We start from the raw sequence: 14354 nt of genomic DNA on the forward strand, positions 1-14354 counted from the left end.
GCTCTGAAGCCTGACATGTATTACAAGTAATGGACGGAAGTGGTTTCATCATTAGTCTTCCATCTCTTCTAGGACTGTACTGGTACTACATAAGGGCATGCACATTACTGATACCGAGCTGGCTACGTAGTTAGCAAGATGCACTCACCTGGCCTGTTCTACACACATCCGTTGCTTTGTGGGATGCACGTGGTCCATCCTCTCATCTTGGCTGGCCTGTGCACGAAACCAGGCTTCCCAACAGGCACCAGTCAATAACAGAGACCACAAGGCTTCTTCAGACGACTTCTGTTTTGAAAATTATGTTTTGACTTGTGAACCCGGAGGAATTCAGGGCAGAGGAAATGTTGGAAGAGGTCAGGCGAGCTCTGCGTTACCCAGAGCAGCAAATAGCGAGCGTTCCAGGACAACATCTGATTTTCTGCTTTTACGAGGCATATGTTTAGGAGAAGTGATCTGCTGTTTATTTTAATTGCCATCTTCTAAACCTCTTTTCTGTGTTCGCGCACACATTTGGAGACCATAAATAAGGATTGTTCAGGTTATGCCGTTATTTGGGTAGATAGCACTGTCTTCTGTCAGTGCTCGGACAGGTCTGTGTGCTGCAAACCCAGTTCCCCTTGTGCATCAGTGTTACAGTGGTGTAAATCATCTAGGTCTAATTCCTTCCTCAGTGACACTAGCATAAATCTGAAGTCACTCCACTGACGTCAGCACTGTAATAGCAGTGTAAAGGAACACTGGGCCGTCTTGGCTTCACAGCATTGCTGCTGATTTACGCCAGAACAAGAGCAAAAGTAGCGGGGCTCAGCATGTCCTAGCACTACGTAACTGAACAGCGGGACATGTGGGATACAGTGGTGACGATGGAGAACAACTCCGCTGATTTCACAGGCATTATGCTGATGAAAATTACTGGTAGCTTCACTACAGATTGGGGCTAGGTGAGCTTCATCTAGCAGGTGGTGAGTGAAAAAAAGAATAAGCCAACACTCCCATGCAAAGTGATTTCTCCTATCGCTGGTCACTACCCCAGGAGAGTTACCTAGGGGTAAATCTGTCCATTTGTCTTGACAGACTGCTCCCAGGTGGGTGTCAGGAAGGATCAGGGGCTGCAAACTGCAGGCATGCTGCATTAGCAGTAGCTCAAACTGCTGAGGGCCAGGAGGGAGGGTAGGAGAGCTGGCTGCACTTTTCTCCTCTGAGAGGGCACCCGCAGTTGTTGCAGGCATTCTGTGCTGGCAGTGGTCAGGGTGTTAATCCTTATACACTTGTTTCTCTGGATTTTCCCACCTTGTCTGTAAAGGGCTAGAGGTGAAAGCCTGGCTGTAAAAGGGGTGCTGGCCCCTCCTCTGATCTCCAGTGGATTCAGCCGGCGGACTGCAGATTTAAGCAGGAGACAAGAAATGGAAATTTCCTCTTGAAACTGCAGGGTTTTCCACACCGTCTTGCTGTATGAAAGAGACTTTGGCTCTGGATTTCTGCTGGTTTTCCTCTGGGAAGTCAGAGAGCTCAGTGGTTACCTCGGTGTCTGTCAGCCTTGCTCCATTAAAGCCAGTGGAGACAAACAGATTTACACCCGCTGGCCTGCGATCTCCTGTTGGCATGTGGCCAGTCCCTTAATTGTTCTTAAGTGACCTGTAATGGCACGGGTGTGCTGTGAGTGGCACGGGGTGAAATGCAACCCTGCATGGTGTGACTGCTGCAATGGCAACACATCGATGTGAGGCTTGCTTGACCCACCGGGTAGCCTGGAGGTGCCACAGAGCAGGACATGGCTGTGAGTGTGCCAGGTAGCTCCTACTCTTGCTGGAAAGTGGAAAGCCCTCCATTTTCTTCCTGTTTTACTTCAACTGAGGTTGCACTTTCCTCAGTGCTCTTCCCAAAGAGCCTCCCCTGTGCTGCCAGAGGTGAGAGGCCCAGGAGAACCCCAGAAACCTGCCAGGAACTGCAGTCCTTCCCTCTCCACTTGCTATCCACAAGTCTGGCTGCAGGCAGGAGAACAAACACTATTCTCCATGCTCCTGGCCCCAAGGAGGCCCAGCCATCGCCTGGTGCTGCTCGGAGACACCTGGAGCCCACTGCCCCCACCGTGTCCCCCCCTGCTGCAAGGTGGAGATGAAACCAGAGCCAGGGGAGCACGGCCCAGGTCTTCCCACCCTTTCTGTTCTCACCAGCAGTAAATAATTTAGCCAATGTGTTCACCAGCAGCAAGCTGTGGACTTTGCCAGTCATGAAACAAAACTGATTGTTGCCATAGGGATCTGGGCTTGAAAGTGAAGCTCATCCAATGCGGGAGCAAGAGAGGACATTGGACTTCTGTGTCCTATCAAAGCTAATCTGCACGGCTGGGATTCGGAATACCAGACAGTCACTATTATAATAATAATGTCATAAAATATCCGGATATCAAAAAACACAGACTTCTTTGGCATTCTTGGCAAGAGTGAAGTCAGGACCTTGGGGCTGGCCTGTGAGGGCAGTCAGTAGCACCATCACCAGTCCCAGAGCTCTTCCCATGAAGAGCGGGGGCAATTAAATCACAGCGGCAGAGGAATGCAGGAAACTTAACCTTGCCTCATGGGTGTCTTTCCTGAAATTCCCTCCTCCTTTCCGGATGAACTCTAAAGCAGTGGCTTTGCCCTTGGAGCTGCAGCATGGTTCAAGTGTCCTTGTAAGCTTACAGGCTCCATCTATAGGATAGTAGAAGAAGAGCCCTTTGGCTTCAAGCTGATTAAAAAGGGCAGAGAAGCATCATTCAGAAATTCCAGTTTTCTTCTGGAGAAATTCCAGCATGTTCTGCATACCGTGTTGCGGAATGTCACCGATTTCCTCATTGTTACTTCATATTTGGGTATAGTTTTCTTCCCTAGTTAAACTGTCAGCCCTTGCTCTCATACTGCATGACCATGGGGCTGTTGCCTGCGGAAATCACTTGGAGTTGTGGCGATGTTATCACTCCACATGGGAAATCTCAGGGATTTTCTAAAGAGCTTCTGATTTGTAAGATTTCCGTGCGATGGTTCTGATAGACTGCAGTGCCGCATATATAAAACTAAATGGTAACAATTAACATATACAAATCATCTAAATCCAGCTGATTTAGCAAATCAGTTTTCCTCACCTTGGTGTTTAATCATTGCCAGCCCCAGCCCACACTTCACTGCACCAGCTGCACCAGCAGAAGTAATTGCAGCTCACAGAGGTTTTTTAGAGTAAGAAACATAAGAGGTGAAAAACTCTTTTTTCCTTCTTTTGTGCAAAGTAGAAGCCTTCTTGGCAATATAAAATTCTCCACAGCATGCTTGATTTTATGCTCAGGGTGTAATTGTACTTTCTTAAGTACTCCACCCCAACATTTCTGGTTGTGCATCCCCAACCAGCCCCATGCACACATCTCCCCCCCAGTGCCACCTGCACACCCCAGCCATGGCCGGAGCTGCTCTGAGGTGCAGAGCTTGGCCATGGCTGGGCTTTTTCCATGGGGCTATTGTTCCGGCTGGGAACCCCTTTCTCTGCATTCCTGCTCTGCCACCTGCTCCAACAGCACCCTGCAAAGTTCTCTGCTCACCCTGGAGAACTCACAGTCCTTCCTCATATTTGCTTAAATCAGTGTACAGAATAAAACCCAGGTTTTGCAGGAGAGATCAGTGGTTTGACATCACAGGAGCCAGGGTTACTCTGAAATGGAAGGTAGGAAGGAAGGAAGGGTGGAGGGATGGACAAATTGCAGGGCAGATGGAGAGTGAAATGTTTTTTAAAAGTGGTGCCGGCAACTGATACTGTTTCATATCAGCCCTCTCATATTGGAACTTCAGCTTCCATTTGCGCAAGAAATGCAGCTTCATCTTTTGTACGCAGAATTCTTCAAAGAGAGGTTTTGTTTTCCCAAAGAACAGGATTTTTTTTCTTCATTTCTTCAGATTTATTCTATTCACAAATGCTGCCGCCCCCCCCCCCCCCCCCGACTGTAATCTTTGCCACATACTTATTAAAATGTCGCTTTCAAATAAACAAAAGCACAGGCATATCTAGTACTTGTTCCTTTCTCTCTCTCAAGATTAATTTCCCATTTTTCCATCTAACATGTCAGTCATTCAGGTATCTCCACAATCAAGAGAAAGCCCTGTTCCTTCCCTTTTGTAGATTCACAGATATTAAAACCAGAAGGAAATATGTTCTCATCTTCTGGTCAGCAGACCTGAGCGCATGCGTAGAGCCGCATCTGTTTATTCCAATTATTTCATGAAAAGAAGTGCTTTTTGGTAGGCACTGCAGGAAAACTATTGCCCGGGTGCTAACACACCCAGCTGTCCTTGCAGAATGGCTCGCACAGCCCAGGATTACAAGGGCACTGTAGAAACAGCGCTGCAGCCCATGGGGCTGAGGCTCACCTGCCTCAAGGAGGAGCAGCACGGGTATGTGGTGCTGTGTGTGGGTAGGGGACATGGAGAGAGGCTGCTCCTGGTGCCCATATGCCTGCTGGCTCCCTCGGGGGATGTATCGGATGGGTGTCTGTAGGCTAAGGTAGAGCCAGTGGGCACGGGGTACAGCAGGCAACAGAGTCCCAGGGAAGTGTAACCTCTCCCCTGGCTTCAGCATCTGAATCCCTCCTCTATTCCAACTCCTACTATGCAAATCTGATGCATTTTTTTCCTTTTCTTTCTCACACAGAGATCCCTGGGTGTCCAGGAATGGTTGAGAGCTGAATGGGCCGACCTCTTTTCCTCATCACCCCTGAGCTCCTGAGGGCTCTGAAGGGATCGAGTGGGAGCACAGCCTTGCTTCTCTGAGCCTGGGGATGCTGCGGGAAGTGATCGCCTTGGCAAATGTCTTCATCTCAACCCCTAGCCCATCACGCATTGCCTGAAGGAGAAGCTGATGAAGGATTACCAGAGGACCAGAAAAGGCTCTACCAGCAGCACTTCAAGCATCAGAGGACGCAGATGGGGAACCAGCACTAAGAGAGGCACTTTGCAGGAGTCACTGCAGAGAAACCAGCTCTGGAAAGAAGCTACAAGAGCCCTGTGAACTGATGGAGGTGAAGGTCCGAGTCAGTACAAAAGGTGCTTCAGGGTTTTCCTGGCACAGCATCCTTTGAAAGCACTTTCAAAAGGGCATGGGGGAGCAGGACCACGTGGCTGTCTCCAGTGGCTGGTTCAGAAGAGCCACAGCAAGGTCCCTGCCTTACGGCCAGGTCAGAAGAGTGGCAGGATGTGCCCACAGCCCCCGTCCACATGTTGGCTGGGGCTCCAGACAAACAGGAATCTGACCAAGACTGAGAGAGAAGGAGCATGGAAGATTGCTTTGGTTTATTCTGTGCTTGTTTCTCCTTCTGGTATCTTCTCTGTCTACCTCTTTTTCTCTTTAGCCCTAAATGTACTGCATATGGGGCACAGACCCACGCAAACAAGCAGAGGGATTAGCACAGGGCAAATCCTGCCCAGTGCAGTTTGCTGTTGCCAGATGGGGCTGACGTTGCACAGTGCAAACACAGCCTGGCCTTCATTTGCTCCATATGCCGACAGATCTGCAGCTGCAATGCCTGGACTTCAGCTGGGAGAAAGGCTCAAGCCTGGCAATCCTACTCACAAGCAGTCATATGCTAGCACAACGAGCCACTCTTGGGAGCCAAGTTTAATACCAGAGCCCCAAAACCACACAGAGGATCCACCTCTCTGCTGTAGCTGTTGAAACGAGCATGCTGGCAGGCTGCACACTCAGCTCCTGCATCGCGGATTTTTAAAAATTCATTCAGCGGAGAAAGAGACAGAGACATAGGGAGTGACAAAGGCTCAGGCAGGAATTTTTAGGAAAAAAATGGTTCAAAACCACAGGGAATCTTGCACTTCTTAATTGTAGATGGCGTCCCAGCAGCAGACTGACACATCCAGCTGGGAGGCTGCAGGTCTCTGCTCAGCAGGCCTCTCCTGGATGCCTGGAAAAAACGAGCTGGTACTGACCTGTGCTGGGACCTTCTCTGTTGGGCTTCCAGCTGCAAAACCCTTCCCTTGTGTGCAATCGTATTTATTTATTTATTACCTTGCTGCTTGATGCAACGCTGCTAACAGGGCACCCTCCCCAAGCACCTCCCATGCTGGGCGAGGACGCAGAGAGGAAGCGTGTGCTGTACGTCTGTCTGTGAGATGAGAGTGGACAGACGGACAGACAGATGCCTGCCCTACCTTCAGTACTGTCTGCATGAAGCACAGAGTTACCAGGCCGGTGACAAGGGCACACAGTGGGTCATGCACATGCAGGGACAAGCAGGCTTCTGGGGGTGATGTGCAGCAGGTGTAAACGCCTCCATCACGCCGGATCCGGGCACGCACACGGAGTGTGGGAGTACCTGAGTGTGAGGCAGGAGGAAAAGGCTGCCAGTAAAACAGGAATGTGTTGCCTGGGCAGCACAAATTTTGGTCTTTGGAGAATTAAGAACAGGTTGGACAAACCCTTGTTGGGAAGGACAGAGGGACGGGAAGGACAGTGGGACAGATGTGTGCTGCATAAGCTCTGCGGAGCCCTTCCAGCCTCGTGCACTGTGTGCAGCTGAGTTTGTGCAGTGCTTATGCACAAATCACTTTTTCCTGCTTCATGCGCAGATCCTGCCCTCCCAGCTGCAACGAAGCAGACGTCCCCTGCCTTGGAGGAGCCGTGTCTCTGGGCGAGGGGCTTTGTCCAAACCTGTGTCGCTGCTAAATGGAAATATTTCTCAACCAAAAACCTGTTTCCTCAGAAGATTCCTGGCTGGCTCCAGTCACGTATTATGTACTGGAAACACTGCCCTTGGGATTAGCATTCAGGTTAGAGACACGCATGGGATCTTTGTAGGTCTTTTTCTCACAAATCCTCTCATGCTCGAGGGCAATACGAGATGGACGCACTTTCTCCAATAATTCACCAGAGCGGCCCCAAAGCAGTGACCTGCTTATTGCTGATTGCTTCCTTGCAGAGTCGTAAGAGTTGGATATGGAAGAGATGTATTACAAATCCATCTGCCTATGAACCTTCAGGCTTGTTCCATGTATTCCATTTACTGGTGGTATGCTCAGTCTATTTTTAAATGCACTGACACCAGGGTTAATGTGCTGTCCTTTGGGAGGCTGCTCCGTAGTCCAAGTCATGAGCTGCTATTAGCATTGCACCTGCATTTCCTCCTGAAAATTTCATTCCATTATTCCTAGTGATGGGAATAATCTAATTCCCAGTTATTCCTTCAAATACCCGCTGCTCGTTATGCCCTGGGCAAGCTCTGCCACTTGAACTGCACTCCTCCTGCCTCCCCCACGAACCTCTCTGGCTCCCTGGTTTCTGCTGCTCTGTCCTTCCCATAGTTTGGCACAGAACGAGCCTGTTTGCTGTTAAATCAGAGTTTGGGGGTTTTTGTCAGGGATCTGCACCCAGGAGCAGAGCAGCCAGGACCCATAGCAGAGCCCAGTCTCCCCAGCTGCTTGGAGCTGCTCTCCACCTCCTTGCACAGCACGCGTGGTACAGAAGCAGGGCAGATGCAGAGATGTGTCCAAGTCAGCAGTGAGCAGCTCATGTCCCACAGAGAGCAAATGCCTGCTAGGGAGAGTGCACAACCACCTCTCCATCTCTGCAAAACGCAGGCTGAGCGATGGGGAAGGGAGCACCTGGGCACCATAGCCACTGTCTGTGCTGTGCTGCCTGGAAATCAGGTCCATGAGCTCAGCACCGAGGGCACCCCACATCCTGCTCAGCAGAAGGGTGCTGAGCACCAACGCACGTGGAGCACGTGCTGGGGCAGCCTCGCGTGCTGTGCTCAGCCGGAGCACTATTGTGATCGTAAGAGCTCTGTTCTCTCCTCACTGAACAAATTGTTCCTACAAATAAAGAATGAAAAGCCCTCCTCTTCCCACTCGTCTTTTTTACACTATTCATCAAGCGGTGCTGCAGGAAGGGACAGCACCAGGGTGGGAGGAGCAGAAGTTGCTGCGCTCCTGGGGACACCAGGACAGCTCATGGGGAGGTGCCAGGGGTCACCCGGGGAGGGGTCAAATGCAGGCAGAGCAGCCAGGAAAGCAAATGCAAAGGGCACAGGAGCAGGGAAATTCCAGGGAGTTTGCTGAGGCAGCTGGGGTGCAGCATCTGCTGGGGATGGGGCTGTGGGACAGGGCTGGAGGGAGCTGAGCGACACAAGGCAGTCTGGGGTGGTGCTGGGCCTGCAGCTGCTGTGGTGTGGGGCAGGAGGATGGGAGGTCAAGGAAACCGAGGAGACAAAAAGATGAGGGAGGATGCTGAGACTCCCAAGGGTTTCTCAGGATGATGATAAAGGAATCTGGAGAGTCCCTTGCATGTGGCAGTGTGCTTCCAGGTGCTCCTTCTGTGGCCAAACATCAGGTTGGTGATGCACCAAAACAATCCTTAATTGCCCCTCTCCATCCCCAGCTGCTCTCTCCTGTGAATTGGGGCAGGGTGGCGGTGACAGCATTACAGCTTTCCAGAAGCAATCGTCAGGAGAAGCATTTGGTCCCCACACGCTGAAAGAATCAAAACAACACATTTCCAGCAGAATTCATGATTAGGCAATTAATCATCCCAATTTAAAACATCAGAGGTCCTGGAGGGCCTCAATACATAAAGATGTTCGAGGCTGTGGTTGTGCTCCACGGCTGGCAGGGAGCACGGGGCTTTAGGCAGCGTCTGCACTGTGGGTGCACGCAGCCTGGGAGCAGTCAGCTGGGGAGAGCAGCAGGCAGAGATACCCCGAGAGCCTGGGTGTCTTTTATCAAGGAGTAGCAACAGCCTTCAGCTGTTGTATAGCTGTATACACATCCCCACAGTGCTATAGCTCCACTTTTTTGTGGGGCTGAGTACCACAAAAACTCAGCGTCCTTCCTGTCCTGCTTTCTGAGGACATTTCCAAAGTCACTTAGGGCTCAGAGACTTTTACACCAGCCAGGTGCAGACCCAAGCGCCTGCACATCCACAGTAACAAGGCTTGTCTAGCCCATGCAGGCCTCCAGCAAGCTAACAGGATGCATTTTCCCCATCTCCCAGACTTCGTATCTGGATTTACTGAGCTCTGGGGTCAGTCTGGGGTTTTTGGGACTGGATTGTGAGCCTTATTTTCCAAGAACACAACCAGACATCCCATGATGTGTCCAAATATCTTTCTGAAGTTCCTAAAGCTTTAAAGCAATCCTGAGAAAAGAGCTGTGAGATTATTGCGGCACAAAACTGCAATAAACCTTTTCTTCATCCTTTCATGGTTAGAGGTATGAACATGAATTATGGCAGCTTAAGCCTCTTGAGAGCAGCATGTAAAATTGTTTTCTCAAACTGCGGGTAAAGAGCCTTGTTAAGCTAAGTTGTCAGCGCTCACAAACGCTGCTGTCTGAATGGGGCTCTTTTACAAGCCAGTTTAATCCTTCCAGGAATTGAACAACCCCTTTCTGCCCGCTCTGAGCATCACATTCACTCCTCGCTCCCTGCTTCCTTGCCTGTTTGTTTGCTCGAGGCTCTGGCACCGTCATCCCTTGCAGCAGACGAGATGTCTTGCAGCTTGAAAATATAACTTTGATAAAAAAGAGCCCCACGTCTGGCTAGCTTACCTGCTACTTGGCAGATAGCAGAGGCTATGGAGGAGTCAGGGGTTCTTCGGGGGCAGCCAGCAGCAAAACCAGAGAAAAGAAATGTTCAGTGCTCCAGCTGCAACTTTGAGGGCTGCTCTGTTAGCAGCCGCACAAGCTAACAGCCAGCAAACCCCGTAGATGCCTTCCTGCAGAGCCTTGCTGATCCTGATGCAGACTTCCCTGGAGGACAGAGGGGCATCGAGGGGAACCTGCTCCCAGCAGCAGCCCCCACACTGACCCCAGAGCCACGGTTCCCCTGCTGTAACCGCAGCCCCTCACCTGGGGTCTTCCATCCACAGCATCCTTTTAAAAACCACACGGCTGGGCATAGACAGCAGCGAGGTGCTTGCCCTGCCCCGTATGCCTGGCATAGCTTCTGGAGGACGTGCCCCTTTTCCCGGTCACGCTTCCCTGGCCTGACACCACCCCGAAGGGCGCTGCTGTCATGGCACCCACATCAGCCCTGAGCCTGCCTGACATCCCGACCTGCTTCCCGAGGCAGCAGCCCAATTCCGGAGCTCCCAGACATGCTTGCTTCCAATTCCAGAGGCACAAATCCCAGCAAATGTTGGATTAAATAACTTCGTCCCAGTAATTTACCATAATTTTGATTAACACAGGAGAACTTTTAAATCCCAGGCACTCCATGCTGGTCTCCACGGAAACTGATTAAAAAAAATAAATCACCTTTCAATCGCACAGTCCCGATGCTGGGGAGAATGGCTTTGGCTCATCGGCTGGGGAAGCTATGGGGGCTGGGTTATTTGCCTGCTTTTCTTTTCGAACGTGTCTGTCAGTGAAATTTGTAACAAAAATGTGAATCTGCACAGACCAGGCTGTCATCTGACAGCAGGAAACAAAAAACAGGAAGACAGGGTGTTACAGAGATGGAAATTATGGTAATTAAAACAAAAAACAACAGCAAAACATTTCCGGGCAGAGACTGATTTACCAGTGCTGCTTCTCTAAAGACTGTTGCAGCTTGAAACTGAAGGAGTAGAAAAATATTTAATGCAATCATTAACCATTTTGCTGTTAATCCCGGCTGTAGGCTGCACGGCAGCACACTTGTTTAAGAGGTAACAAACTGCCTCTCGAAGGGCGATTTTTCTACCAAGGTTACACGAGCAATTTGTTGCAGCTTGGCTGGAGATATTTGCAAATGCTCAGACCGATGCTGGCCACTTGGTCTACTCTTTTCCATGTCTGTGGCCCAGCCGTGGGGCAAAGGCACTCGTAGCTCCCCGTGCCAGCCTTCCCTGTGGCCCCGCCAGGGGCACTGCCCCTGCACAAGCCCAGCAGGCTGCTGCTGCCTGCAGGGAGCACATGCACCAAGGGTAGAACCAGAGGGCAATTGCACAACAAACACCAAGCTTGTCGAGGCAGCTGTTTGGAAAAGTTTTTTTTCCTTAAGTGAATATTTGTGTTTGAAAAATCAGACTTTTTTTTTTTTCCTTTAAATAAATAAACCGTATCTCCATCACCCCATTCCTCCCCTTCCCAACTCTACTCAGAGTGCACCGCCCCCCAGGTTGTTCTGCTTTCCCCTACCCTTCCTCAGTTGGGAAAGTTTTTTTTTTATTTGTTTTGCTTAAAAATAACAGAGAAGGGGGAGGGGAAGAACCAGAGTGCCCTCAGCATCGCCTAGACAAGTGCATTCAGGGACAAAGCAAACAAAGAGGAAATTAAATTTTTCAGTTTTCTTTTATCATCAAAACCAAAGCAAAATGAATGCATCAACCCAAAATGAAGCTTGCCATGTTTCAGAGGTGCCCTTATGGAAATGAAATCATAAATTATGTTTTTGAGAAAAGGAGATGGGTTTGATGGAATCAGACCCTTTCATCCCCAGACTGTGGCCGTTTCCATTAAATGGTACTTCCAGCTCTCCATCCTGTGGCAGTGGTGGAGTACTTCTTCATGCTGGTCCCTGCATGGATTCAGGAAGGTTTTGATGAGTGGGACTTTTGCCAAGTCCCACTTGGCAAATAAGCTCTGGGTGACTGAGCCTTCATGCCGTGCTCAGCCCCGAGGACACAACATCCCCAGCACCCCCACGGCACCACGGATGAGGCCAGCAGGGCTGGGGACATCGGTCCCCAGCAGCTGTCTTGGTTTCCCTCACTTCCCTCACCTGTTGACCTGCTGCAGGCAGAAATTATACTGTTCCTGGGTTGATTTCCATAGTGTGCCTCCTGGCATTTTAACCCACTTGGGGATTTTTCTTTCCTGATGCCTTTCAATGCCATGGGCTGTGCTGGAGTTCCAGCTGAGGGTTTGCAGTGTGGAGAAAGGCAGACACGGCTTTTAATTCCTGTGCTGCACCTGCAGCTGGTGCAGTGACATGCCTGGCCATGGGGTACCAGCACGCTGCCAAGAAAGAGAAATTGCCCCTCTTTTTGAGATCACCACGTGGGATGGAAGCAGGCCCTGCAGGAGGGCTTGCAGCAGGCTGGCCGTGGTGCTGGGTGAGATGGAGCAAGCGGAGGCTCCTCAAGCACACTTCTTCTTCTCTCTGAGCCCAGGGGGAGTGGGGTACATGTGGGTCACACTTCAGCTTTGTGCTAATTGCCCAGAAATGGCCCCAAAGCCCCTGGGATGAGAAGCAGGCTGGGGCTGGCGTGCTCTGCACGGCCCGGCACCTGTTGCTGTCGTGGCCACACTCGGCGGGGGCTCAGCGCTATTTCTGGAGCATGCCTGAGGGCAGGAAGGATTAATGTGCCCCACATACTGTGAGCTGGGCTGGCTACAGAGAGAGAGGGCTCAGCAGCAAGTGCTGCCCCAGGCAGAGGCAGGAAGGGCTGACCCAGACCTCCCCAGCAGGGCAAGATGCTCGGGGCTCAGCACCAGCAGGGATGATATTTGCAATTTTGCAGCAATGCTGGGATGGCAGAAAGGCATGGGGCTGATCTCCCCATGCAGTGCTAAGAGAAGCATCCTGCATCTGCAACAGGCTGGGCTAGACATAACCCCCAGATGAGGTTTGAAGGAGGGAAGCAGGGATGAGAGGTGTTTTTTCTAGGATCAGGGAGCTTGGCTGATAAGGGACAGTCTGCACAGACTACACAACTCAACAGAGGAACTTCACAGGAGAGGATTTTCTTGTTGATAGGAGCCAGATCATGTGGTGGCACCCACAGATGCCAGAAAAGCTCCAAAGCTGACAACCTTAATAAAGATACACCGGCAGGGCAAGTCCCTGGAAAGATTTCAATGAGTGTTGCTTTCATCCTGCTGCGAACAAGTACTCCACATTTTCTATTGCCTGGAGCCTTCATTCAGCCTCAGGCCTCCCCTCCTTTTGGGTGCTTCAGGGAGAGGGGACCATTGGCTCACACAGTGCTCATATTACCTCTGAATACAGGGAAGCCTCATCACTGCTCTCTTCCCTGGTGGTCTCTACCTCTTGGCCCACCAGCAGCTGAGGCGTGTTTCTTCCAGCCAAAAGCTCAAAAATGAATGGACAAAATATGGCAACAGCAACATGAGCAAAGGCATCAGGGTTGGGCTGTAGAAATAAAGCTGGTCCAGGGAATGAGGGAGAGCAAAGCAGCTCTCCCCAAGCAAATGTCTTGAAACCACAGGGAAAGACCATGGTTGTGGCTTTGTCCTCATTTTCTGCCTCTGTATTTGATTCATAAGACATGCCCTCATGTCCTGGATGCTCACCTATAAAAAACAGTGAGCAACGCAAACTCAGAGCCTCATAGCTCTGAAGGGATGAATGGTGGTGGTACGATAGCAGCAGACTGGTTTCTCTGCAAGATGCCCCTGTTGATGTGTCATGGGAAATGTTTAAGCAGATGCAGATCTGGGACTCACAACTGCCACACTTGCTTCAACGTCAGCACACAAACCCAGCATACTTCTCAGGAAGAAGAGAACAAGCCTGGCCCCAGAATAGAAACGAACACCCATTTCATTAGCTCAGACTTCCCTGTACTTATTTAAGCATCGATTCCCGGGGCTGCATGGAGCTGATTAGCAATTACAGAATGTACCAGAGCATCGCCACAGCACAGCTGGGGACTGCAGAGCCAACCGGGGTGATGCCATGTAAACCCGGCAGCTGCATCTCGGGGTGACTTTTAATAGAAAATCACCTGACTGGAGAACTTTGGAGGAAGAAAACATGTTTCAAAAGTGAGGTTTCTTTGTCGTGAATTCCCTTAGCTCAGCACTCTCTAGGTGCCTGGTGGAAGAGCTGCCTGGTCCCAACTCCACATATTTATCCTAAATGCTGATGAGGAGCTACTGGGTTACTGTCCATTGGGAGGTTGAGTTTCCAGATTTAACCAGATGAGGGTATCAGAGAGCAATGCAAGGGGGGCTTTTCTCCACCAGCACTGCCTTTCCATGGCCTTCCCACCTTCCCATGGCCAGGTAACCAGCCAGTTGCATGTAGTCCACTGGCTCCCCTGAAGGAACTGGGACCAGCTTAAAATACGACATGGCTCTCTGGGTTTGGATGCTGCTCTATTATTAACTTGGCTGGGGAACAGGAAAACCTTGAGCATTCAGCCAGGGCTTGCTTTGTTTGTGTGCTCATCTTCCTCTGGGACAGCCATTACCAGAGACCGGGTGTTGGCAATAAGGCAGAGGAGGTGTCAAGCCCTCCTTTTCTACAAGCTGTCACCTCCTTGCCCAGGGAGGACACAGTGACTCCTCATCTCCCATCAGGGAGGGATTCAGAGGGTAGGAACCTGTATCCACAGTGCTTTGGGTGCTCGGAGGTCCCGAATGCTTGGCAAGTCCTCC

General features: G+C 50.7%; 1 protein-coding gene across 1 annotated transcript in view; it reads left to right on the plus strand.

Annotated features, from left to right (window-relative positions):
- Positions 1–7866, plus strand: part of LOC311444518 (beta-2 adrenergic receptor-like) — a 31373-nt gene extending 23507 nt beyond the window's left edge. Inside the window, exon 2 of the mRNA XM_084535731.1 lies at positions 4675–7866. Within this exon, the coding sequence (XP_084391857.1) occupies positions 4675–4709 (35 nt within the window). The 3' untranslated portion in view covers positions 4710–7866. The remainder of the gene's footprint in view (positions 1–4674) is intronic.
- The last annotated feature ends 6488 nt before the right edge of the window (positions 7867–14354 follow it).

The sequence above is a fragment of the Aythya ferina genome (assembly GCF_964211825.1).
Source record: "Aythya ferina genome assembly, chromosome: 14".
NCBI lineage: Eukaryota > Metazoa > Chordata > Aves > Anseriformes > Anatidae > Aythya > Aythya ferina.